The sequence below is a fragment of the Otolemur garnettii genome, unplaced genomic scaffold (genome assembly GCF_000181295.1).
Source record: "Otolemur garnettii isolate 467f Iridium unplaced genomic scaffold, OtoGar3 scaffold00001, whole genome shotgun sequence".
Lineage (NCBI taxonomy): Eukaryota > Metazoa > Chordata > Mammalia > Primates > Galagidae > Otolemur > Otolemur garnettii.
The window spans coordinates 34225701-34249968 of record NW_003852396.1 but is presented as its reverse complement, the minus strand read 5'-3'; the positions used below and the strand labels follow the sequence as shown (position 1 = coordinate 34249968).

The 24268-nt window shown below is 35.6% G+C and overlaps 2 protein-coding genes across 2 annotated transcripts; both read right to left on the bottom strand.

Annotated features, from left to right (window-relative positions):
• Nucleotides 1–5254: 5254 nt before the first annotated feature.
• On the bottom strand, nt 5255–6190 carry LOC100942855 (olfactory receptor 52E4-like). Its single transcript, XM_012808776.1, has one exon. It carries the CDS (start codon nt 6188–6190, stop codon nt 5255–5257), a length of 936 nt encoding a protein of 311 aa, XP_012664230.1.
• A 12471-nt stretch (nt 6191–18661) lies between these two features.
• Nucleotides 18662–19643, bottom strand: LOC100948654 (olfactory receptor 52N2). Its single transcript, XM_003781011.2, has one exon. It carries the CDS (start codon nt 19616–19618, stop codon nt 18662–18664), a length of 957 nt encoding a protein of 318 aa, XP_003781059.1. The 5' UTR covers nt 19619–19643.
• Nucleotides 19644–24268: the final 4625 nt, after the last annotated feature.

The following is a 24268-nucleotide window of genomic DNA, read 5'->3' as shown; positions in this document are numbered from 1 at the left end:
AGGAGAATATCTTCATGCATTGGATTAGGCAAAGATTTCTTCAACATGCAACAAGAAAACATTAACTTTGAATGGCAATATTGATTAATTAGACTTCATTGAATATGGAAAATTGAATTTACCATTATATTAGTGAAAAAGTAATTTATATGGATTGAAAAGGTATTTTAGAGACAAACATCTTAGAAAAGACACATACAGAGACTATAACAATACTTTTATAACTTCACAAGCAAAGGACAATTGGCCTAGTTCTAATAATATGGGCACAGATTTTAAACAGTATTTCACCAAAGAGGACATGCAAAGGACCAATAGCCATGGTTTTAACATCACCACTGGTGATTAGGGAAATGCACATAATAACTGCTGCATAATAACATTACATATCCAGTATAATGGCACAAATTTAAAATAAAAACATCTCCCCAACAAAACTAATAGGGCTGGTAAAGATGTGCAGCAATTGGAACACTCATCTCTCACTGATGAACCTGCAAATGGATTACAGTTTTGGAAAAACCATTTGGTACTTTCTACTAAGGCTGAAACTATATCCTTTCTATCACCAAGCAAGTACATTCTTAGAAGTAATATTGACTATAAGTGTCTCCCAAACAGCATGCATGGAAATTTTCATAAACTTCATTGTAATAGTAAAAAAGCAAGTAAAACCTAAATATCTATCCAGAATAAATAATTAAATTTAGCATTGACACAATGTAATACCATACTCATACAACAACAAAAAGTAACAAACTGCAGCTACATGATATCACATGAATGAATCTCATAGGCCTAACTTTAAATGAAAAATACTATTATAATATATATATATATATTATACTATGCAATTAATATGAAATTCATAAGTAACAAACTCTGAGAGTTCTTGATTTGTAGGGACATGAAAACCTGTCCTGTGTTGTTGGTAGTGCCGCATATTTTGGTCTGGGAAGTGGGTACATATGTTCAGGACTACCCAGAGGGTATGTAGGTTCCTAGGCAAATATTCTTTGTTGGGTGCTTCACAATATAAAGAAACCTCAAATGAGCATGCAGGAGTATTCTGGCAGTAAAAGCTCTACCAATCCTAAGAAATAAATACTTTACCACACAGTGGAGTAAACTTGCCCTCTAGATCACTAGCCTGGAATCAGGACAGTGAAAGGCCCTTGAACAAATGCATATGCTCATGCCCTGGAGCATTTGTTCAAATTCATCAGAGCAGCAGAGAGTTGGGAAATATCTCAAAGGGAGAGTCTGAAAATTAAGAATAGGGATGGAATACCTTGTGTTGAGGGATAGGTGGCTAGTCCCAATAACGGAAAGGAAACAGAATATTTCAAGAAAGATATTCCAAGGTTCAGAACTTGAATCATTTATACATTGGTAAAACTAACAAGCTATATGTGTATATCTTTTATTTTCTATATGTATGTTATACTTGAATTTCACAGAAGTTAAAAAAAAAATCAATTATTAAGTACCTACTATGTGAGTAACAGGATACAATGAGGTAAACACTAATCAAAGAGATGTTATTTATAAAAGTTATAAACAGTAGGTGGGAATCTAAGACTCATCTGGTAAGTCACAGAGAAATGCAAATTGAAAAGGCCTGGTTCAATCCATGAACGTGATATACTTTTCTATTTGTTTGCATTGTTGGCAATTTCTTTCCCCAGTGTTTCCTAGTTCTTGTGGAGATCTTTGCCTCCTAAGAATTTTATTTTCTTTGCAGCTATTTTGAACGTTATAGTGTCTTTGACTTGACTCCCAGTTTGTCTGTTACAGTAGATAGAAATGTTACTGACTGGTGTACATGGATTTTGTAACCTGAGACTTTGATGAATTTATTTATTAATTACAGGAATATCTTAGAGGAGACTTTGGATTTTAAAGATCCAAGATCATATCATCAGGAAAAAGTTATAAACTCTTCTAACTTTCCTAGATATTGGTGTAGGCAAAGAATTTATGACTAAGACCTCCAAAGAAATTATAGCAACAAAAAAAATAATCAATGAAATTTGATTAGATTAAGACACTTCTGCACAGTAAAGGAAAGAATCAGCAAAACAAACAAATAACTGACAGAATGGGGAAAAATATTTACTAACTATACATCCAATAAAGGGCTTATATCCAAAATCTACAATGAACTCAAACAAATCACAAGGAAAAAAAACAAACAACCTTATCAATAAGTGGACAAAAGACAGGAACAGAAGCCTTTCAAAATAAGATAGACAAGTAGCCAACAAACATTTGAAAAAATGCTTGTCACTAATCATCAGGGAAACACAAATTAAAATCACAATAAGATATCATCTTACCCCTGTTAGAAGGGCTTTCATTAAAAAGTTCCAAAACATCATATACTGACGTGGATGCAGAGAGAAAGGAACCCTTGTACACTGTTGGTGGGACTGCAAATTAGTACAATCCCAATCAACAGCATGGAGACTTCTAAAGAACTTAAAGGAGGCCTACCATTCCATCCAGCAATCCCACTACTATGTATCTACACAATGCAAAAGAACTCATTTTATCAAAAAGATACCTGTACGAACAGGATGGAATCAGAGAGCATTCTCCTAAATGAAGTATCACAAGAAAAATAAAACAAATACCACATGCACTGGGTACTAAACTGGAACTAGTTGTTCAATATTTACATACATGTATAGAAGCAAAAATCAATGGAATTCAAGTAGGTGGGAAGGGGAGGAGGGTAGGGCTCAATTCATACCTAGTGGGTGCATTACACACTTTTTGGGTGAAGGACACACTTATAACATTGACTTAAAATATACAAAGCTAATTACATAACAAAAATGTGAGTACATCCATAATAATCTGAAATTAAAAAAAAAATTGTAGCCCCTACATCATAAATACTACATAGGCGAATGGGGGAATAAAATTAGTTATTGCATGTAAAAGAAAAATGACACTTGTACTTAAATATTTATTGCTGCACCATTCACAACTGCAAAAATGTGGACTCAGCCTAAGAGCCCACCAATTCATGAGTAAATCAACAGAATATGAAGTGTATATATATCACGTATGTGTGATATACACATGCACACACCATGGAGTGTATGTATTCATACATGGATACACTCACACTCATACTCCATAGAGGACTAACTACTCAGCCACAAAAAGATATGAATCAATATCTTTTGCAGCAATTTGTACAGAACTGGAGATCATAATCCTCAGCAAAGTATCTCAAGAATGAGAAAAAAAAAAGGAAAAACAAACACTACAGGTAATCCCTAATAATTTGGAAACAATTGTTTGAAATATATGGGCATGAAAGAAATAAACACTGTTGGAAAGCAAGAAGGGGGGAGGGTAAAAACCTACCTAACAGGTGCCTTGAAGGTGACGAGCATGCTTATAGCCCTGACTAAAGCATTATCTAATCTATCCACAAAAAAGAAACATTTGAACCTCTCTAATACTTTGAAAGAAATACAAGGGCTGAGTATTAAAAGATGATTCATGTATGATAAATGAATGAACAGCTAAAGTTTATAAACCTGGGAATAATTACTATCTGGAACATTAGAGTCAACCTTTGAGAATATAATTTGTATGTATAGGAGTCTGCCTATTTGGGGATGTCCATTCTTTAGCATCTTAAATTCTCTATCATAATGAGATTCCTTTAAAGTTGTCAGTAACTTTCCTCTCCTCTGATTCATATAGGGATGTGTGTGTGTGTGTGTGTGTGTGTGTGTGATCAAAATTTCATATACACACATCTGCAGATACCAGATTAATTTACTTTGAACATTTAGTCACTTATGGAAAGAGCTCCATTGATGTAATGAGCCCAGAAATATTCCACATAGAGTTATAGGAAAATTCCTCAAATTCTTCTACTTAAGAGGCCCTTAAATATAATATATATTACACACACACACACATATATATATATATTCCCAGGGTTTATCAGTTTGTGATATAAAGTCATATAGTGATACCTCAAAGAACTAAAGATAAACCTACCATTTTATTCTGCAATCCCATTATTGGGTATTTACCCAAAGGAAAAAAGTTCATTTAATCAAAAATCAATTGAATGTTTATTGCAGCACAGTTTACAATTGCAAACAGGTGGACTCAAGACAGTGCTCATCAATATTTGAGTGAATTAATAAAATGTGATATACACACACATATACATATACGATGGAGTATTACTGAGCCATAAAATGGAATAATGGGAACTAATGTCTTTTGTAACAACCTGTATGGAATGGCAGATGATTCTTCTAAGCAGAGTACTACAAGAATGGAAGAAAAAAAAACACCATATGTAACCACCATGAAATTGGAACTAATTGATCAACATCCAACTATACATTTGCTAGTAAAACTGAACAGAAAGATGGCAGGTAAAAGGCAGCATGATAGGAGGGAAAATACATGCCTAACTGGTACAAAGCACACTGTCCTCGTGAAGGGCGTGCTTGTAACTTTGACTCAAAGTGTACAAAAACAATTCATGTAACTTAAACACCTTTGTCACTGTAATATTTAATAGAAAATAATTAAAGCATAGAAAATTAATAAAAATGAAATAGAATAACTATCATAAACAAAACAATTAAGGTATTACAGAAGGGATGAGAGAATCTCCCACTAAATATTGGGGGCTTAAGATCCATAGAAATATTTGTAATAAAAATGATCCTAAACACTACCCCAATTTTATATGTATATATGTACATATATGTATTTTACAAAAATATGATAATGTTGTCAACAGAGTTAACTATCTGCAAAGGAAAAGAAATATTGTACTCCACATAATTCTATCTGTCAAACCTAATGTGTAAAGGTTAGATAGGAAAAACAAAAAAGTAATCTTAATAAAACTTGTTTTTAATTTCAATAAGTTTAAGGAGTGCAAGTGTGTTGAGCTATATGGATGATTTACATAATGCTAAAGCCAGGGATTTTAGTGTACCCATCATCAGAATAGTGTACACTGTACCCCATGGGTACAATAAAACCTTTTAAATAAGTAGTATCAAATCTTAGTTATTCCATACATTTTCACAGCGACTTTATGACATTAATCACATTGCACATACACACTGTGTATTGTTAGGGAAATTATAAATGTAGATCATTAAAATCAAAGTCTTTCTTTCTTTTGCTAGATTCTGTAGCTAAAATCATAGCCCTTTTCGCTAGAATGAGATGCTTTTCTCTGAGGTGGTTTATGTCAGATTCTTTTGAAGAGGCTCAAAACTCGTTCCCGAATCTGCTTAGTTCTCACCCCGTAAATGACAGGATTGAGGGCAGGTGGAACTACAACATACAGATTGGCCAGGAGAATGTGAATGTATACGGGAACATTCCTACCAAAGCGATGGGTCATGAAGGAGAAGAATGCTGGAGTGAAGAAGGCTAGGATGACACAGATGTGGGAGCCACACGTGTTAAGTGCCTTGAGTCTGGCTTCCTGAGAAGGAAGGCGGAAGACAGCTTGGAGAATCTTCAGATATGAGACAGCAATCAGAAACACACCTATAAGCACCATTGATATAAGAAATAATCCATATATCATGTTTACCTTTATGCTGGCACAGGCCAGCCTAGCAATTCCCATGTGCTCACAGTATGTGTGGGGGATTATATGGTGTCCACAGAAGGGAAGCCTTAAGATGAGAAATACCATAGGAATATCTGTAATAAAAATGACCCCAGACACTACCCCAAGGACAAAAGAGATAGTTTGGTTGGTGAAAATAAGATTATACCGCAGAGGATTGCAGATGGCAGTGTAGCGATCAAAGGCCATGGTTACCAACACAACAGACTCCATACCAGTGAAAATGTGAATGAAGAGCATCTGGGTAAGACAGTCCCCAAAGCTAATCTCTCTTAAATTAAACCAGAATATGCACAACATTTTGGGAATAGTGGCTGTGGACAGGCCCAGATCAATGAAAGCTAACATAGCTAAGAAGTAGAACATGGGCTGATGAAGGCTGTGTTCGGTCTTGATTACATACAAGATAATCATATTGCCCACAAAGGCAATCAGATACACAGAGAAAAAAGGAAACCCAATCCAAGTGTGCATATCCTGAAGGCCTGGAAGCCCCAGCAGGAGGAAAGAGGAAGAGTGGAACTTGGTGTCATTTGAAGGGTACATCCCTTCTCTGTTCCTTTGGGATCTGAAAGGAAGCAAATTATCAAACCATTTAAAAACTCAAATAAAATCAAATTTAAAAAGTAAAATAAACATGGAGCAGCACTCAGGAAAATATAAAGGCAATTATAAGTTAGTCTTGAAAAGATGATTCAGTCAAACATCAACAATCACTAATTTAATTCCGCTAAGGTGCACTAAAATCTCAGACATTTAGGCAAATAAATGATAAAATATTGAGATGATTTAGCTTAAAGTTAATAATGACACTAAGTATGTTTAAGATATGAACTGACTCTTTAATTTGCATTCTAGAAATAATACTATTTTGATATATGGAATATGAAATGAAAGAAGCAATTATTCTTCTCTTATAATGCTATGGAACAAGAGCTTTGAGAAAGTTAGTAACCATGTCTTTCAGGGATCACAGAGGAGGTTTCTAAAAATGAATAAATTAGAAAATTAAACTCTTGTTCCCTATTTCATTATCTTCTTCTTCTTCCTATTAAGGGGCTGGTGTGGTAAATTGGAGTTAAGGGTATGTCTTCCCTTTAAACATTCTTTTACAATTTTTGTAGACATTTACTCCAAAAATCATGGATAGATAAAAAAAGATATAACTTATTTTAAAGCACCTCATTTGACCTATGCTTTTAGGAAAACTGAAATTGTAAATAAATAATTGAGGAGATATTACCCCTACCAAATATGTAGATTCAAACAACATCCACTTATGCCTCTGCTACAAAATCTCAGGTTCCTCTTTTCAAAGACCCAGCCCTGCTCAGGTTTGTCACTGTTTACCAGAGCTCCTGTCCTTCATTTCCAGTGCCTCAATCCCACAACCTGGCCTTGAGCAGCATCAGCTGTCGTAACCATCACCTGTGGCTGTTCTTAGGCTTGGATTGCTGCAGTGTCTCCCCATCTGACTTCATTCTGTTTGCCACGCATACAAAATAAAATTTATATTTGTGTCGTATCCATCTTCCCACTCCCAGCTGGTCTCTCACAGGACCATTAATCTCTGGTGTCTGAAAGCTTCTTCATTTGAATGAAAATAGCTAATTCTCCTGTGACTGTATTTCTAAGCCAATGGATCCATGGCTGCCATTTTCCATTATTTGTCTTCACTCTCATCACGCTCAAAAACCCTACAATTGTGCTCACTTCAGCAGCACATATACTAAATACTAAAAACCCTACGATTGAGCTTTACTTTTGGCTCTGTGACATAAAATTTCTCAAATATGTTTGTTTTAGCCACAATCATAGCACCTATTAATAGATGCTATAACTGGAACTGTATGGTATCATCTTCAGAAACAGCTTTAAAATAACACTAATTCTATGGCATGTGAAAGTGATACTGAATAGCAGAGAGCAGGAGGGCTCCAAGACCTTCTGACATGTCCTAGTATGTATTAAATGATAGGAAATGGTCAGACAGTTCATACATCAAATCTTCTAAAACTATGTTAATTAGTAACATTTCAGAGAATTGAACTGTAGCAGATTTTCAGGTCCTCTGTTTCATGTTGCATTCTGGAATCATGTAGAGAGTCCGGTCATCTCTACTCCTGTATCCAATAGCAGTGTGACCTGGGTATAGCTTCCCAATACTTCATGTCAGAACTAAGAGCCCAGACATCCTTCCTAAAGGTGTCTGTGCTCATGTGCCTTGAGTTTAGTCCAACACGGATTAGGATCATGGTTAAGCAGGTTTACATAAGCAGCACAGCAGAGTGCTTGGTGTAAAGAGGCTCACAATTCTCCCTTTTATATGTGGACATAGGTTCATCTGGGCAACATGGAAAGAATAGCACCAAGCTAAATGCTCTACTGCCATAACAAACTGAGAGCCCTTCTCTCAACACTCCTCCAGTGCTGGTTGAATTTATGAGTCACCTGCAGCCAGTTTCCAAGGTATACTGTAGGAAACAAACAGCCTCTCTGCAGGGGGGCAACTTGCAAAGGTTCTGAAAGGTTAAGCCTTAGTTATCAGTCTAATCACTTTTCCCAAAGTGTGGCCTCGAGTTTTCATGCTCGATTTTTATCAGGATCCCAGGCCATTTATGTATATAAAACTGAGAATCTGATAACTGACAAGGAAAATGACATGGCAGAGGTTAAAGAGTAGACGCTATGACCTCTCCTATAGTGCAATTTTTAGGAAATGGCTTTATTCAGAAAATAAGGCACTGGGTGTACAACGTGTCTGTGTCAGTCTTTTCAGTATATTTTTGTCCCCAGCCTCTGCCAAGCATAAGGAACATTATAATAATTAATACCATCTGGATATTCTGGCATTAAAGAGGTATCTTTTCGATGCTTGAACTGGCATGCAGTGGGGTCCACAGTTGGAATTTCATGTGTCTGAATTAACATACAAGTTGTTAGTGGAACCTGTGGCATAAAATTCTCTTAGGGTTGTATTCGTAGAGTAAGTATTTTTAATGATCATAATCTCATAGAGTCAGAGTAAAATTCAGTGCTCATTGTCTTCATCTTTCAGATAATTCACATTTTCCCTCAATATCTTCTGCATACAGTATATTAAGTGATAAATACTTGAGCACTAATCTCTCAAGCAGTGAATGGAAGGGTCTCTGCATTCTAGAGTATTTTTTCTCCATAAAACAGGGTTAGGAGGATGATAAATCCTAGCACATTTGACTTTAAGGGGTCAAGACATTAATGAAGGTAAAGGAAGCTTAAATGCTAGTTCAGTGGATTCACTTGCTTCCCCTTGAAGTTATCAACTTCAGGGCTAATGGAAGAAGGAGAAATCACAGTCAGGTGTCCACATGTGGGCACTTTAAGGCTCAGCATCCTCAGTTCTCCAAGGATGACTCTTCACCTCTTTCTACAAGTGTCGTGATTCACTTATTTGTTTTAGCTTGCTATGGCCAAGAAATATACAATGATTTCATTAGGAGTCTCTTTCAGGCTTTTGAATATTTATTTTATTTTTATATTTGTAATATAGGTAGTACAGGTGTAGTTTTGTTGCACTTATCTATTGCATAGTGGTGTAGCTGTTGCCCTATAAATTTTATTGTCTCCCTCACAATGGAGTCTACCTCCTTCCTCATAACTAGCTCCTACTGTAGTCTGTACTTCAGTATAATCTGCCTCATTATGGCTGCTCCCTCCAAAGTCAGTAAAAACAATCACAGAATACTACACATAATTTTTATTTGTGAGAGAACCACTATTGGGAAGTCTAACAAATTGGACAACAAATTATTGGCCTTCACCCCAATTTCAGGCCTTGGATTTGGCTGTTCTTATCATTTCTAGAAGACTATTTTTACTTCTATGGTGACTGTTTGATCTCCACTCTCTTGTGCAAAGCACACAGCTGAATTACCAGATGCTTACTTATTTCATGACCCAATCGTGCCAGATGGCATGCTTGCCAGCCTGTTGGAAGTGCATTTGCTGGAAGACACTTGTGGAGAGATGAATAGCTGCAGTAGTAGTGATATTCCTCCATCCATAATGTTCTGTGGCAGCATACAGGTATTTTGTGGAGCTAGGTATCAGATTCTGGGAGATCACTAATTTTTGTACTGTGGGGCTTTGAGATCCATGAAAGCACCAGGCCCTTTCCTGGAATAAGCATGGACTAAGACCCCAGCCAGTAAGGTAGGCTAGAATATTAGCTTCTATCTTTATTCTCCACTTTGCATTTCTTGTTTGGGGGCAATAGTAGCCCCATTCCTAGTGTGTTCAGGAGGCTGTGATTGAAATCATGCTGGTACCTGGGTGTGGCATGTGAAAGACTTGACCAATCAATATTCATGACTGGATGAAAATCAATCTCTTCCCTGGAATGCCCCAAGTTTGTAGCCAAGTTACTATTATTATTTTTTTAATGTAGCATAGCTAACAAGTGCCCTTATTCTCCAGCTAAAAATAATACCAATAAACTTGAGCACTTAACTGATAATTTTCTGCTGAGGTATGTTATAAGACAAGGGCGGTGCCTGTGGCTCAGAGGAGTAGGGCACCAGCCCCATGTGCTGGAGGTGGCGGGTTCAAACCCAGCCCCAGCCAAAAAATGCAAAAAAAAAAAGAAAAAAAGAAAAGAAAAAAGAGATGTGTTATAAGACAACTATATTTCTGGGAGAACTGCATGGAGAGAACATTTTAAGTTAGCTCTTAATTTCCATTCACACTGTATTACAGAAGATCTCTCAAACTTCCCTCAGAGCCTACTGTATCCTAGTAATTGATGTTGCAGAAAATATTTTCCATATTTTTTTAAAATTCAGTCTGCACAACTTTCCAGTTAAACTCCTATTCTAAAGATAAGTAGGTATTCACTCATCCATCCAACAAATATTTCTTTAGCACCTATTATGTTCTTGGAGTTGTTCTAGGTGATAGCAAAACAATGATCCTGCTATAGTGATTTCTTTACTTAGCCCAACTTCTTTATTCCATGCAAAAGTCTCTGTAACCAATAAAACATCATTTTCTTATTTATTGACAAAAAAACTAACTCTGAAAAATAATTTTACATCTTATATATAATCTGTCCTTTATAAGAATACTTTTGGGCTTCCACATCCCCAAGGGCCTTTAATCTGGACATTATTTCTTCACTCAGAATTTGCTGAAGATCTCAAATTCCACTTCACAAGAGTTTGCATAAACTCTCTAGTTCAGATTGTGTTCTGGGAAACTTGTTTCTTATAATGGTGTTCCCAGGGAATGGGAAAAAGTAAAGATAATGTGTGATGTTAGAGAGACTAAATTTTGTTTTATGCTTTAAATCTACAGCTCTTTCCTTCAATGGGTGGCATGCCATTGTTAATTTCCTCTGTACTGAAGAATTTAGCATCACTTTCCCTGAAGATTCAAGAAACTTTGCTCTTTGCCCAAATACCTCCCTCTTCCTAAACAATTTCCTCTCCTCTGAGAACTGGCATCATACCAGGCTGCACTGTCCTAAAACAGAGAACTTTTTCTGTTTGCCTTTATCTGTCTAAATAAAGCTATCTTACAAAACAAACAAACAAACAAACAGAAGTAACTTGATGATATTCCACTTTTGATATGCAACTTTTAAAAGAAATAAAGAGACGTGTGAACTGGCTCTAGAACAAATCATAAGAAACTGGTGTTAGGTCTTTATTCTGGGAAAATAATCTGGAGAATGGAAGTCAGTTATAAGAAGAAGACTTTGTCAACTTCTCTGTAATAAAGTACTTTTTTAATTAATGGAGATGGTATCTTTTAAAAATAGTTAAAATATAGTTAACATAAAAAGTTAATTATATGTTATTGATTAACAATTGCTCCGGAATTTGTCAGTTTTAAACAAGAAGCATTTATGATTTCACACATTTCCTAAGGGTCAGGAATCTGGCAAAGTTTTAACTGAGTAGGCATAGCTCAAGGATTCTCAAGAGGTTTTGATTAAGCTATTTGCCCTGCCTGTATTCACTGAAGACTTGATCTTGGCTAGACAGTGTCCTATAAAGCTCAATCATGTGGCAGTTGAAATAAGCTTCATTTCTGTACCTAGTGAGCCCCTTCGTAGGTGCGCACATGACATTGCTTCTCCAAAAGTGAGAGAACTGAGAGTGAAGAAGGGAGAAAGAAGAAGAGAGGGAAGAGGTAGAATCTACAGCATTTTATAATCTAGTCTCAGAACTAACATACTGTTTCCTTTTTTCAATTTTTTAAAATTTTTCTACTAAAATTTGATCAAGGAATCCCACAACTGAGTATCTACCCAATAGAAAATAAGTCACTTTATCAAAAAGACACCTGCACTCAAATGTTTATTGCTTCACAATTTGCAATTGGGAAGATGTGGCATGAACTCTAGTTCTCATAAATCCATGAGTGGATTAAGAGATTATAATATCTATCCATCACGGTCATACTATATATATACACACATGCACAAATGAACACACACACACCATGTACAGTTACTACTCAGCCATTAAAAAATGAAATAATGTCTTTTGAAGCAATGTGGATGGGACTGTAGACCATTATTCTAAGTGAAGTATCTCAGAAATGGAAAAAAAAAAACATCACAGGTAATCTCTAACACTTTGGAACTAATTGATGTACCTATGGGCACAGAGAGAAGTAAAAATGGAAAGAAATCAAGAAGGGAGAAGGGCGTGGGGGAGTGGTACAAATCTATCGAATAGGTACCATGAATGGCTATTCAAGTGATGGGCATGCTTATATCCCTAACTAAGACATTGGAAAAGCTGTTTTTATAACAGAAATAATAATAATTAATCCTTCTGTGACTAATTTCTAAACCATGCGATCCATGGCTACCACCTTCCATTATTAGTCTTCACTCTGATCATGCCCAAACCCCCTACACTGAGCTTGACTTTTTGCTTAGCAGTATTAAACTCTTCAAAGATGCTAGCATTGATGTACAGTAGTAGAGACTGGAAAATGGCATTGGAAATGTACAGTATTGCTTTTAAAAAGAGAGAATATAAAAATTATACTAATTCTATGGCATGTAAGAGTGATATTGAACAGTGCAGAGCAGGTCTCCAAGGCCTTTTGACGTATTCCACTGTGGATTAAATAAGAGGAAATGGTTGGACAGTGCAAACACCAAATCTTCTAAAACCATGTTAATTGGTGACACATCAGAATCTTGAGCAGTAGCAGATTTTCAGGTTCCCTGTAGCATATTGCATTCTGGAGTCATGTAGAGAGATCTAATATCCCCCCCTGAATCTAACAGCAGATGACCTAAATGCAGCAGCCCAATACTTCATTAAGAGCCAAGACATTCTTTCTCATGGTGTCTGTGCTGCATGTCCTTTTAGAGGCCTCCAACCACAACTCGTGTCTGCCTGTGAATACTTATCAAAGAGTTGTCTTGGGCTGCACATTAAATATAAAACACTACAAAAGCCAATGAGCCATCAAAGGTCCATGCACAAGTGTAGTGGGGAAGTCTGGGCTTTCAGGTAGCCCTGGGATGGTAAATCGTATTGTCGTTTGCACAGTGTTGTCTTCCCCCTCCCCTTTCCTCCCCTTTCATCTAGGTCCTACTTTTTAGCCTGTCCCTCAGTAGAATCTGTCTCCTCTGGGCCATCTCCCTCTAGTCCCACTAAAAACAACTTCAAAATTCTATGAATTGTTTCTGTTTACGAGAGATACACTATTACTGAGAAATCCCACAAACTGGACAACAAACTATTAACCATCACCCCCATTTCATGCCTTGGATTTGGCTGTTCCTGTCACTTCATACAGACTTTTCTTAGCGCTATTGTGGTTATTTGATCTTTACTTCCTTGGTTCACTTTTGTAAAGTACACAAAAGAATTACCAGATGCTTAACTCACCGATCGTTTGTGCCAAATACCATACTTACCAAGCTATTGGAGTTCATTTACTGGAAGACACATATAGAAAAATGAGTAGTTGCAGTAGTGTGCATATTCCCCAATCCATTGTATTCTTTGGTAGTATATAGGTGTTTTGTGGACCTAGCTACCAGATTGTAGGAGAAGCCCCCTGATTTTTGTACTGTGGGACTTTAAGTTACATTAAACTACCAGTCCCTTCCCGGAATAAACATGAACAGGGATCAAAGACAGTAAGGATGGCTAGAAAATTGGCTTCTAAATTTATATTTATTTATTTTAGTTGAATTTTATTTCAGAGTATTGCTGGAGTATACATATTTTGGTTACATAATTTGCTTTTGTACATTTTAAGTCAATTTTATAAGTGTTCCCTTTATCCAGAATGTATGCATTTTACCAGTTAAGTGTGAATTAACTTGATCTCTCCAGGACTTTTTATTCCATATGTGCACAGAAGTATTAATTGACCATTTTCAATTTATTGCTGAGTACATGTGGTATTTGTTTTTCCCATTCTTGTAAGACTTCACTTAGTAGAATGGTCTGCAGTTCAATCCAGGTTGTTATACAGTACACTAGATTGCCATTTTTTCTTAAAGCTGAATAGTTTCATACAGTGTACTTATATAACAATTTATTAATCCATTCACAAATTTATGGGGACTTGGCTTGTTTTCACATATTTGCAATTGTGAATTGTGTTGTTATAAACATTCAAGTGTAAGTGTCTTTTTGATAAAATGTGTTTTTTTTCCTTTGGGTGATTGCCTGGTAGCATTTGGAATTCCTGCATCAAAGGTAGATCGACTTTTAGTTCTTTGAAATACTTGTATATTACTATCCATAGAGGATGTAGTAGTTTGCAGTCCTACCAAAAGTAAATAATTGTTTCTTTCTCTCCACATCCACACTAGCATCTTTTGCTTTAGGACTTTCTGATATAAGCTATTCTCACTAGAGTTAGGTAATAATTCTTTTTGGTTTTGATTTGCATTTCCTGATAATTAGAGATATTGAACAATTTTTCATATGTTTATTGGCCATTAGACCCTGAATTTCCAATACCAGTTATGTAACAAAACAAATTGTGAGGCAGCACTTGACCACACTTCAAGCTATACTAAAAAGGCCATAGTAACTAAATACCATGGTACTGGCACAAAAACAGAGACATAGACTTCTGGATCAGAAGTAATTGAGATGAAACCACCCTTTACTCCTATCCAATCTTTGATGAAGCAGGCAAAACCACACATGGGTGAGAAGAATCTGTATTCAACAAATAGTGATGGGAAAACCCAGTAGTCTGAACCAAGATATGCACTTCTCATCACTCACAAAAATTAGTTCACAATGGATAAAGATCTTAAATTTAAGGCATGAAACCATGAGATTTCAAGAGAAAGTGTTGGAAAAACCTTTATAGATAGTGGCCTACAGAAGGAGTTTATGAAGAAGGTTCCAATACAATCAGAGCAACAACAATAACAACAAAGGAACAAGTGGTACCCCATCAAATTAAAAAGTTTCTGCACAGTTGAGGAAATAAACAACAAAATAAACAGACAAGCTACAAAACGCAAAGAAATATTTCCATGATATACATCTAATAAACAACTGATAACTGGAATTTACCAAAAACTCAAACAAAATAGTGAGAGAAAATCAAACAACCCCATATTTAAAAATGTGTAAAAGGGGCGGCGCCTGTGGCTCAAAGGAGTAGGACACTGGCCCCATTATGCTGGAGGTGGCAGGTTCAAACCCAGCCCTGGCCAAAAACTACAAAACAAACAAACAAACAAAAAAAAGTGTATAGAAGACATGAACAGAAACTTTTCAAAGGAAGATAGTCTAATAGCTTTAAACTTTATTCCACCACTTTATATCCATTATTTGAGGGAATACTAGCTCTGTCCTAGCAAGTTTAGGAGGCTAGGATTTAAATCACACTGACACTCCTGACACAGTGTGTCATGCAGAAGACTTGACTACTCAGTATTCATGAAGTCTTCCTTCTATCCCATAATTAATTGAAAATCAATATCTTCCCTGGCATGCCCCAAGGATTTGTACCCTAGTCTGATACATTACATGGGGTGACAAGTGCCCTGATTCACCAGCTCAAAAATACTACCAATATCAATGAACATGAGTACTTAACAGTGACGATTTTTCATGGACATGTGCTATAGGACAACTATATTTCTGAGATAACTGCATGAAGGTATTACTTCAAGTTAACCCTTAATTTTCAGTTACACTGCATTGTAGAAGATCTCTCAAACTTCCTTCATAGCCTGCTATATCTTTGTTATTGATGATGTAGAAATAATTTCTGTAACTGCTTTTAATTTCAGTCTACACACCTTTCAGTTGATGTATGAACTCCAATTTTATACACTAGTAGTTATTCATCCATCCATTCAACAAATATTTCTTCAGCACATGCTATGTTCTTGGAATTGTTCTGAGACATAAGAAAACACTGATTCTACCGCAGTGAATAGTTTACTGTCACCCAAATTTTGCATTTGGAGGAAAAGTCTCTGTAATCACTAAAATGTAATTTTCTTATTTATTGACAAAAAAATTAACCCTCAGTTGAACACTACTTAAAATTAATTGTTGTGTACTATATAATGCAATGCTCTGCAGCTTTTAATAGAAATGGAGAAACATGCATAAATTGTCTGTAAAAGGAATCACAAGAAACTAGTATTAGGCATTCTTCTGGGAAAATCATCTAAGGAATGCTGTCTAAATCTAGTGGCTATAAATAAAAAAAAATAGAGGCTTTAAATCTTGAGATAAATGGAATCTAAAACTTCTATTTCCCCCAACTTTTTCCTACTAATTTTTTTTCTTCCTCCACACTGCATTTATTTTTTTTTTTGGCCCAACATGTGTGACTTTATTCCCCTAAGATTAACATAGGCAAATATGATTGCAGTTTAGGTGATCTGCCTTGCCTACAGATAAAAGTGACTGTGACAGAACTCTGCCCAGTGAGAGACATGGTTAAGAGATGCAGGCACTACCTTTCCCATATCCAGCATTGTCTTGTCTTTTTTTTTTTTTTTCCAGAATGTGACAGGGGTACACATGTTTTGGCTACATAATTTGCTTTTTGTGTATTTCAGTTCAAAGAAAGTAATAAGTGAGTCCTTCACCCAGAATGTACGCATTATACCCATTGAGTGTGAATTACACAATTCCTTTTCCCACCTCCCACCCACTTGAGTCCTGTTGAGTTATATATATGCAAATAAGTGGTGATCAACTAGTTCCAATTTGGTATTTAGTACATATAGTGTTTGTTTTTCGATTCTTATGACAATTCATTCAGAAGAATGTCTCCAGTTCCATCCAGGTTGTTATAAAAGATACTGGATAACCATTTTTCTTATGGATGAGTAGTACTCCATAGTATACATATACCACATTTTATTAATATACTTATGTATTGATGGGCATTTGGGTTATTTCCACATGCTTGTGATTGGGAACTGGGCTGCTATAAACATTTGAGTATAGCAAAACTTAACTCACGATGCATAAAAGATCACGAAATTCTCATAATATCCTAAGGCAGGAAACTATAAGAATTCTAAAAGAAAATATTAGAAGAACCTTTACAGATAGATATCAGCCTAGGGAAAAAAAATTATGAAGACCCTAAAAGCAATGATAGCAAGAAAAAGAATAAAAAAAATAAGACCTGATCAATTAAGAAGTTTCTGCATAGCCAAGGACATGATCAATAGAGTAAACAGACAATCCACACAATGGGAGAAAATATTTGCATGCTATACACCCAATAAAGGGCTAATATCCTGAAAGAACTCAAGCAAATCAGCAAGGAAAATTTAAACAACTCTATTGAAAAGTGGTCAAAAAGACATGAACAGAAATTTTTCAAATGAAGATAGTCCAATAGTTAACAAACACATGAAAAATGTTCAATTCTATTTCTATTCATCCGGGAAATATAAATCATAACCACATTGAGATATAACCTAACTCCAGTGAGAATGGCTCTTATCAAAAACTCCCAAGTTGACAAGTTCTGGCAAGGATACACAGAGAAAGGAATAGTTATACGGTACATTGTTGATGGAACTATAAGCTGATGCAACCTCTAAGGAAAGTGGTATGGAGATACATCAAAGAACTAAAAGGAGTCCTGCCATTTTATTCAGCAATCCTATTGAATTAATTTTTTATTACTTCTTCTTTTTATTGTATCTGTTTCTTTTCATGTATTTCTGAAACCTAGAGTCTAGGTTCTAAAGTATCCTGATGTCAGGAAGTATGTTGTATTCAACTATGCCTTTTTTCATTAAATCAAAGATATGACCAATAATGTTAAGTAGTGTCTCAAAAATTAATGATTGATTTGATGAATAAATTATAACATATATTAGCAACTTAATGTTTTTCCTGCTTGGTAGTAACCTAAAATTTTTATTTTTTAGATGCATTATATCTGTAGATACATTTTAAATGGTGGTCCCAGTTGATAACATGGAAAAAATAGAACTCTTAGACCTTCTGAATGAATTACAGGATATTTTAAAAGATACTTAGGCAACAATTTGAACTCAGAGATTCCATAAAATAATCAAATCTAGCCTGTCTTAAAAATACTGGAAAATATTACAACACTGGGCCCACGTTACCTTGTGGCAACAATGTGCTTAATCTGAGTAGAGTATGTTCTTTGTGGAGAAGACATAGTTGTTCCATGTTGCTAAAGCCTCTTTTTCTTACACACAATGCATATGTCACCAGGCCTACATTCCTTTTTTTCTTACCTTATTGTTCTCACTACACATATGAATGTATGAACGCGATGAAAAACATAAACTTTTTAAGGAATGGATATGTCATTTCTTTATTTTGCTTTCTCTACTTTGACAGATCTTGCCCACAAGGAAATCATTTTATACTATGTATTTGCAAAGACTTTAGAAAATGTACATATTAGACTGGCTCACATTTTTAATTGCATTTCACTCATAGCTTTTATGAATTTCTTCTTCACTATTTTTCTCCCATCCAAGTAATATATCTATTTTAAGATTCAATTATCCTAGGTAAAGCCAACCTTATCTCCAAGTAAAAATTTGATTACACCTTCACGAATCTGCTTAGTCTTGACTCCATAAACAATTGGGTTCAAGGTAGGTGGCAGTAGTAAATAAAGGTTGGCCACAATGATATGTATGTCGTGGGGGATATTGTGTCCTCCAAATCGATGAGTAAAAAAAGTAAAAAAAGCAGGAACATAGGTGATCACAATGGCACAGATATGAGCAGTACAGGTGCTAAAGGCTTTGTGGCGAGCATCTACTGATGATAGGCTCACAACTGCCCGCAAGATAATAGTGTAAGACACAGAGATACAGCACATGTCAAAAACCCCAATCAGGAGAGCAACCATCAGACCATAGATAGAATTGACCTTGAAATTGCCACGGGATATCTTGGCCACAGACATGTGGTCACAGTAGGTGTGGGGGATGGAGTTGCCCTGACAATAGGGCAGGCGCTTAGTAAGAAAGGTGAATGGGATGATGAGCATCACACTCCTCAAGAAGGCAGCAAAACCAGCCTTGGCGATGACAGGGTTGGTGAGGATGGTGCCATAGTGTAAGGGGTAGCAAATGGCCACATAGCGGTCCAGGGCCATGAGCATGAGCACCCCAGACTCCATTCCAGTCAACATATGGACAAAAAACATCTGGGTCAGGCAAGCATTAAATTCGATCTCCTTGAGGTCAAACCAGAATATGCACAGCATATTGGGTACCGTGGTGGTGCACAAGGTGACGTCAGTGAAGGAGAGCAGGGCCAGGAAGTAGTACATGGGCCGGTGTAGGGCCTGCTCATGGCTGATGAGGTAGAGGAGCCCACAGTTTCCCAGGACAGCAATGATGTACATGAAGCAGAATGGCAAGGAGAGCCAGGTGTGTGTGGCTTCCAGTCCAGGAACACCATTCAGGATAAAGAATGGTGGGCTCAGGCAGGAGCTGTTGGCCCCAGACATAATGTTTTACAGAGGGTGTGCATCTTACACTTTTGTATGGTGGCAGTGTCCTAGAAGATAAATTAAATCAGCAGTGGGTAGAGAACTTGGAAACCAAATGCAAAAAATACAAAAAAAGTGACTTTTGCAATATCCTTGAAATGAGAAGTGGTGATTAAATTACTCTGAAACTCCAGAGCTACTCCAGAGCAGCTTCCTATTTCACCTCTAGTTTTCATCTAATGTATGATATTTGCATATTGTTTAACCACATTATGCTTCAGTTTTCTCAATCTAAAATGAGATAATAATTGCACTAGAAAGTTGTCAAGATTATTAACAAGATAATTTATAGAATGTGTTAAAACTGTGCATAGTAATACTTAATAAATATTAGCCATGATCATTATTATTACTATTATGTCCTATCTCAAAATATAGCATTTCATGAGGTCAAACTTACTATATGTAAAATCAAATGGAGTTGCTTAGTCTTGCTCCATCTCAAGTGTCCTTGTGCACATTTGGGGTAGAAAGATAATATGGAATTTTGAAAACTATTTTGGAAGATTGTGAAGAAAATTTTAGAAAGTAAATGATAATTTCTATAGTTTTCAAGAGATTAAAATATATTTTCATGTTTTACACCGGAAAATATATAGAAATATCTCTTACATTTGGAATTAAATCCAGGGAAATCTCTTGCTGCTAAATTCCTAGACGTCTCCTGCTAACTCTAGGTAACTAAGCAAGTGGCCATTGGAACTTCTGCAAAGAGAACTGGTCCACGTGGAAGGATCCCTTGCATAACCCTCCTGCTTTTTCTAGCCAGAGGATACCAGACCCATAGACTGGAAGGAAAAAAAAAAACTGGATACTAGAATATCAGGAACTGTAAAAATTTTTAGTTCTTCACAGTGTTTTATAAACCAAAATTGATCATCCATCACAGAAAAATCTTATATTCTCCCAAGCATCAACACCATATAACAATCAATACATAGCTATTAAGTCATAAACAGGCACACAGTTAGACAACTCAGAGCCAGGTCTTTACCTCACTTTAGTCAAAAGAAAAAAATAATTCTCTACATCCTTCCTTCCAGATGATTCTCAAAGATGCACGTGAATTCTATTAGTGAGCGGTTTGTAAAGATAGAATACATTTACTACAAGGAAAACTGCTCTCTAAAAATATAGTGGGAACAGAGTTTTATTGCATACTTGCTATAGAGACATGGCCACTCAGACTCTATTGGTTAAATCTCATTTCCCTTGTTTCCAACACTAACTAGCTAAATAGACTTGAGCAAGTCCTAAATCTTTACTTGTATAGTTATCATAACTTTTAAAGGGAAATGATAATACTACATAACACAGAAGTGTTTAAAAAGGGTAAGTGAGAATTAATCTTCCAACTGGCACATGGCACTAGTAAGTAAACAATGCATGTTATCTATTATGATAATTATTAGATTATATGTTAAAACAAAATTGAACATACATTTATTAATTATCTTCTACATGTCAGCTACTATTGTAGTTTCTTCCAATACATTAGTGAAACAGACAAACAAAATCCTCTCCAGTTGTGAAGCTACTATTCTAATGAAGGTTGATTCCTGTATTCAAACTTAAAATAACATCATGAACAATTTGTTATTGTCTTCATTTTATAGATGAGGAAATGGAGTGCATAGCGACTCAATAAGATGCTTAAATTTAAAACTAGTAGAACCAAGATCCAAATTCAATTGTTTTTTGTAATAGCTATGTGTTTAATCAATCCATATCTGTTGTTTTAACTGACTGATTCTAACACTGAGAAACAGTTGCATAGCTGGGCATAACTAGTTTAAACAAGTCATGATGATACAGAAAGAAGCTAATTTTCAAGTAGGAGAAAGAGCAATCTTATTTTTAATTGCATCTTAAGGAAGAGAGAAAACAAATGTGTAAGGGTATAAAAAAGTGATCTCTAGCTAATGGAGCTCTCTACAGAGAAAAAACATATCTGGGAAGGAGGTGGATTCCTGTCTCTGGAGTTGTTTGCACAGATGCTATATGGTAACTGGTAGTAGAGTTGCAGGGAAAGACTTCCCTAAGGAAGCATCTAGCAATTTCTCTCAACATCTTCTAGGATTCAAGTCTAGGTGGCTTTCCTTTTCTGCACAAAGATCATGCCCACTGGAAACAATTCTGTGTATAGGTACTCATTAAATAAGGTACAAAAAATGTTTTCTTTCCATTTGAACCCGCTACTGCCTGGACTTCTCTATCTCCAATAGATTATGAGATAGTTGTAAATTTATTTCATGGTTAGGAAAATCCTTCTCTCCTTACTCCCCAAATGAATGATCATTTATCTTAGTTGGAGTCAAGAAGAAATACTAAACTTTTCATCAAGCACATCTGGAATGCTTGTATTTCCTGTCCTAAAACTTCTCATTTTAGGAAAAAATGAGTTTTGGTATATTACCCAGACTCACCTCAGTGATAGCAGAGGCCAGACTAGTATGCATGACTGACAACCCTGAGCGTAAAGAATTCCACAACAATCTGATTCTGCTGTGACATGGCATTTCACTGTTATTTGAGCATTTACCTGATTGGGTCTTCACAATTTGGTGTCTCAGAGGGCTGTGGCTGAAGGAAAATATCCTTTGGGGCTTTCAAGATTGTTTTTGTATTTATCAGCTCTTTAAGCAAGGCTAAAACTACAAAACCAAAATAGTTTCAAAGCTAAATATCTTCTCTCATCTATGAATTCCGACTAAGAGATATGATAGTCCTAAGAATTATTTGTTTACATTTATATTGGTCACAGCAGCAATCTCACCACCCTACCATCTATATCTGTGTGTGTGTATATATATATATGTATACATAAGAGAGAGAGAGAGAGTACATTATATGTAGAGAGAGGAGAGAGAACATTATATAAAGTTTTATAAAAATAGAAAATGTGAGAGAGAGACATACAGAGACAGAGAGATATGCAAGTAGATATAGAACTAGAGAAAGGCCAGTAATTACAATGGTGTTGGGTCAACTGAATATCCATATGAGAAAAATAAGTCTTCAGTCTCAAATCCTAGCACATATGATAATTAAAATATAATGCATTGTAGCTTTTGCATAAGATAATATTTTAGGAGATAAAATATGGCAATATATTCAAGACTTTATCACTATTATACTTCTCTTGAAAATAATACAAAAGCTAAGAGCATTTAATTTTTGTTATTTTCCCTTTGTTTTTACACATACTTTTACAAAGTGATATAAATAGTATACACATACTTATAAAATTGAAAAATGCATACTGTTTTTCTAACAATTCTCCTGGCTCTGTGCTATAGAGGAATACTTGTTGTAGTTCATAAGTGGTATTTATAAGCATGTTCATAACAAGATTTTTTATAATAACAAAAAAATTAACACTGATAAAAATAAACACAATAATAAAATCAATATATTTTGTTAATTAAAACACAGATTTTAAGATAATAAAAACAGAAACCACAGATTGAAAGAAAATATATGCCAAAAGAAGTAACTGATAAACAGGTCTTATCCACAACATCAAATCAAAAAGAAAATTCATTAGATAATTGGGCAAAAGTCTTCATCTGGCATTCAAGAAAATAATTCAAATGGGTCAAGAACTTATGAAATTCTGTCTTCATCATACGGTAAATGTAAGTTAAAAGCACAGATTTTACAACACTGAATACAAAGTGTCAGGAAGGATCTGGAGTAACAGTAATTCTCATGTGTGGTAGTGAAATTATGGACACTAACACAGTCTGTCTCAAAACTTTCTTAGTGACCCACACATACTTGGAGTTCTCTCACATCGGTACAACCATCCTGCAATATAGTTCATACTGTATTCCAAAAGTTATCACTCTTAAGATTCAGACATCACACTTCTGGGTGTTAAATCAAGGAAATGTGCAAATGCATACTCCAAAAAATACACACAAGAATGTTCATAGCAGCATTATTTATAAGACCCCACCAAAATGTTGCCTGGGTGTATAAGGAATAAATATATTGTGTTATATCCATAAATTGGGTGTTTTTAAATAATAAAAGTGATCAAACTAATGTTTTATACAACATAGATAATTATATCTCTTGCCTTTATAAGGTTTGGTACAAATCACCCCACTCTTCTGAAATTTGGTGTTGCACCAAATCTGCTTTTCTTCTCCTTTCCTCTTCTTTCTCCCTCTCCCATCCCTTAAGTCCTCCTTCCTCCCCCATTCTCTTATTTCTCTTTACCATTCATTTATTCCTTTTCCTTACATTTAACGCCATTTCCATGTGCCCTGAATTTTTTAAATCATTTTTGTAGTTCAAATATTTTTAGAATGTCTGTGGGAATTGGTATTTAAAATTCATCTTCTTTATATGTAGTATTTTTTTTTAAGCTTGTACACATGGATCTGTATTGTTTTCTTGGCTTTAATGTTATTGATGCATCAGTCATTCTGAGTTTTGGATTTTTAACATCAAGAACATTTGTGGGGGATTCTGGGAAGATGGCCGACTGGTAGCAACCCTGGTCAGAGGCTCCTGAACAAAGGAAGAAAAACTGGTTGGAATCAGAATCTATGAAGTCAAAGACGGGGAGCTGAGCCCAGAAAGAAGTTTGGCAAGCTA

What these genes read in the sequence shown, in the direction of transcription:
- LOC100942855 (XM_012808776.1), bottom strand. Translation starts at nt 6,190, where the DNA reads ATGTACCCTTCAAATGACACCAAGTTCCACTCTTCCTCTTTCCTCCTG.
- LOC100948654 (XM_003781011.2), bottom strand. Translation starts at nt 19,618, where the DNA reads ATGTCTGGGGCCAACAGCTCCTGCCTGAGCCCACCATTCTTTATCCTG.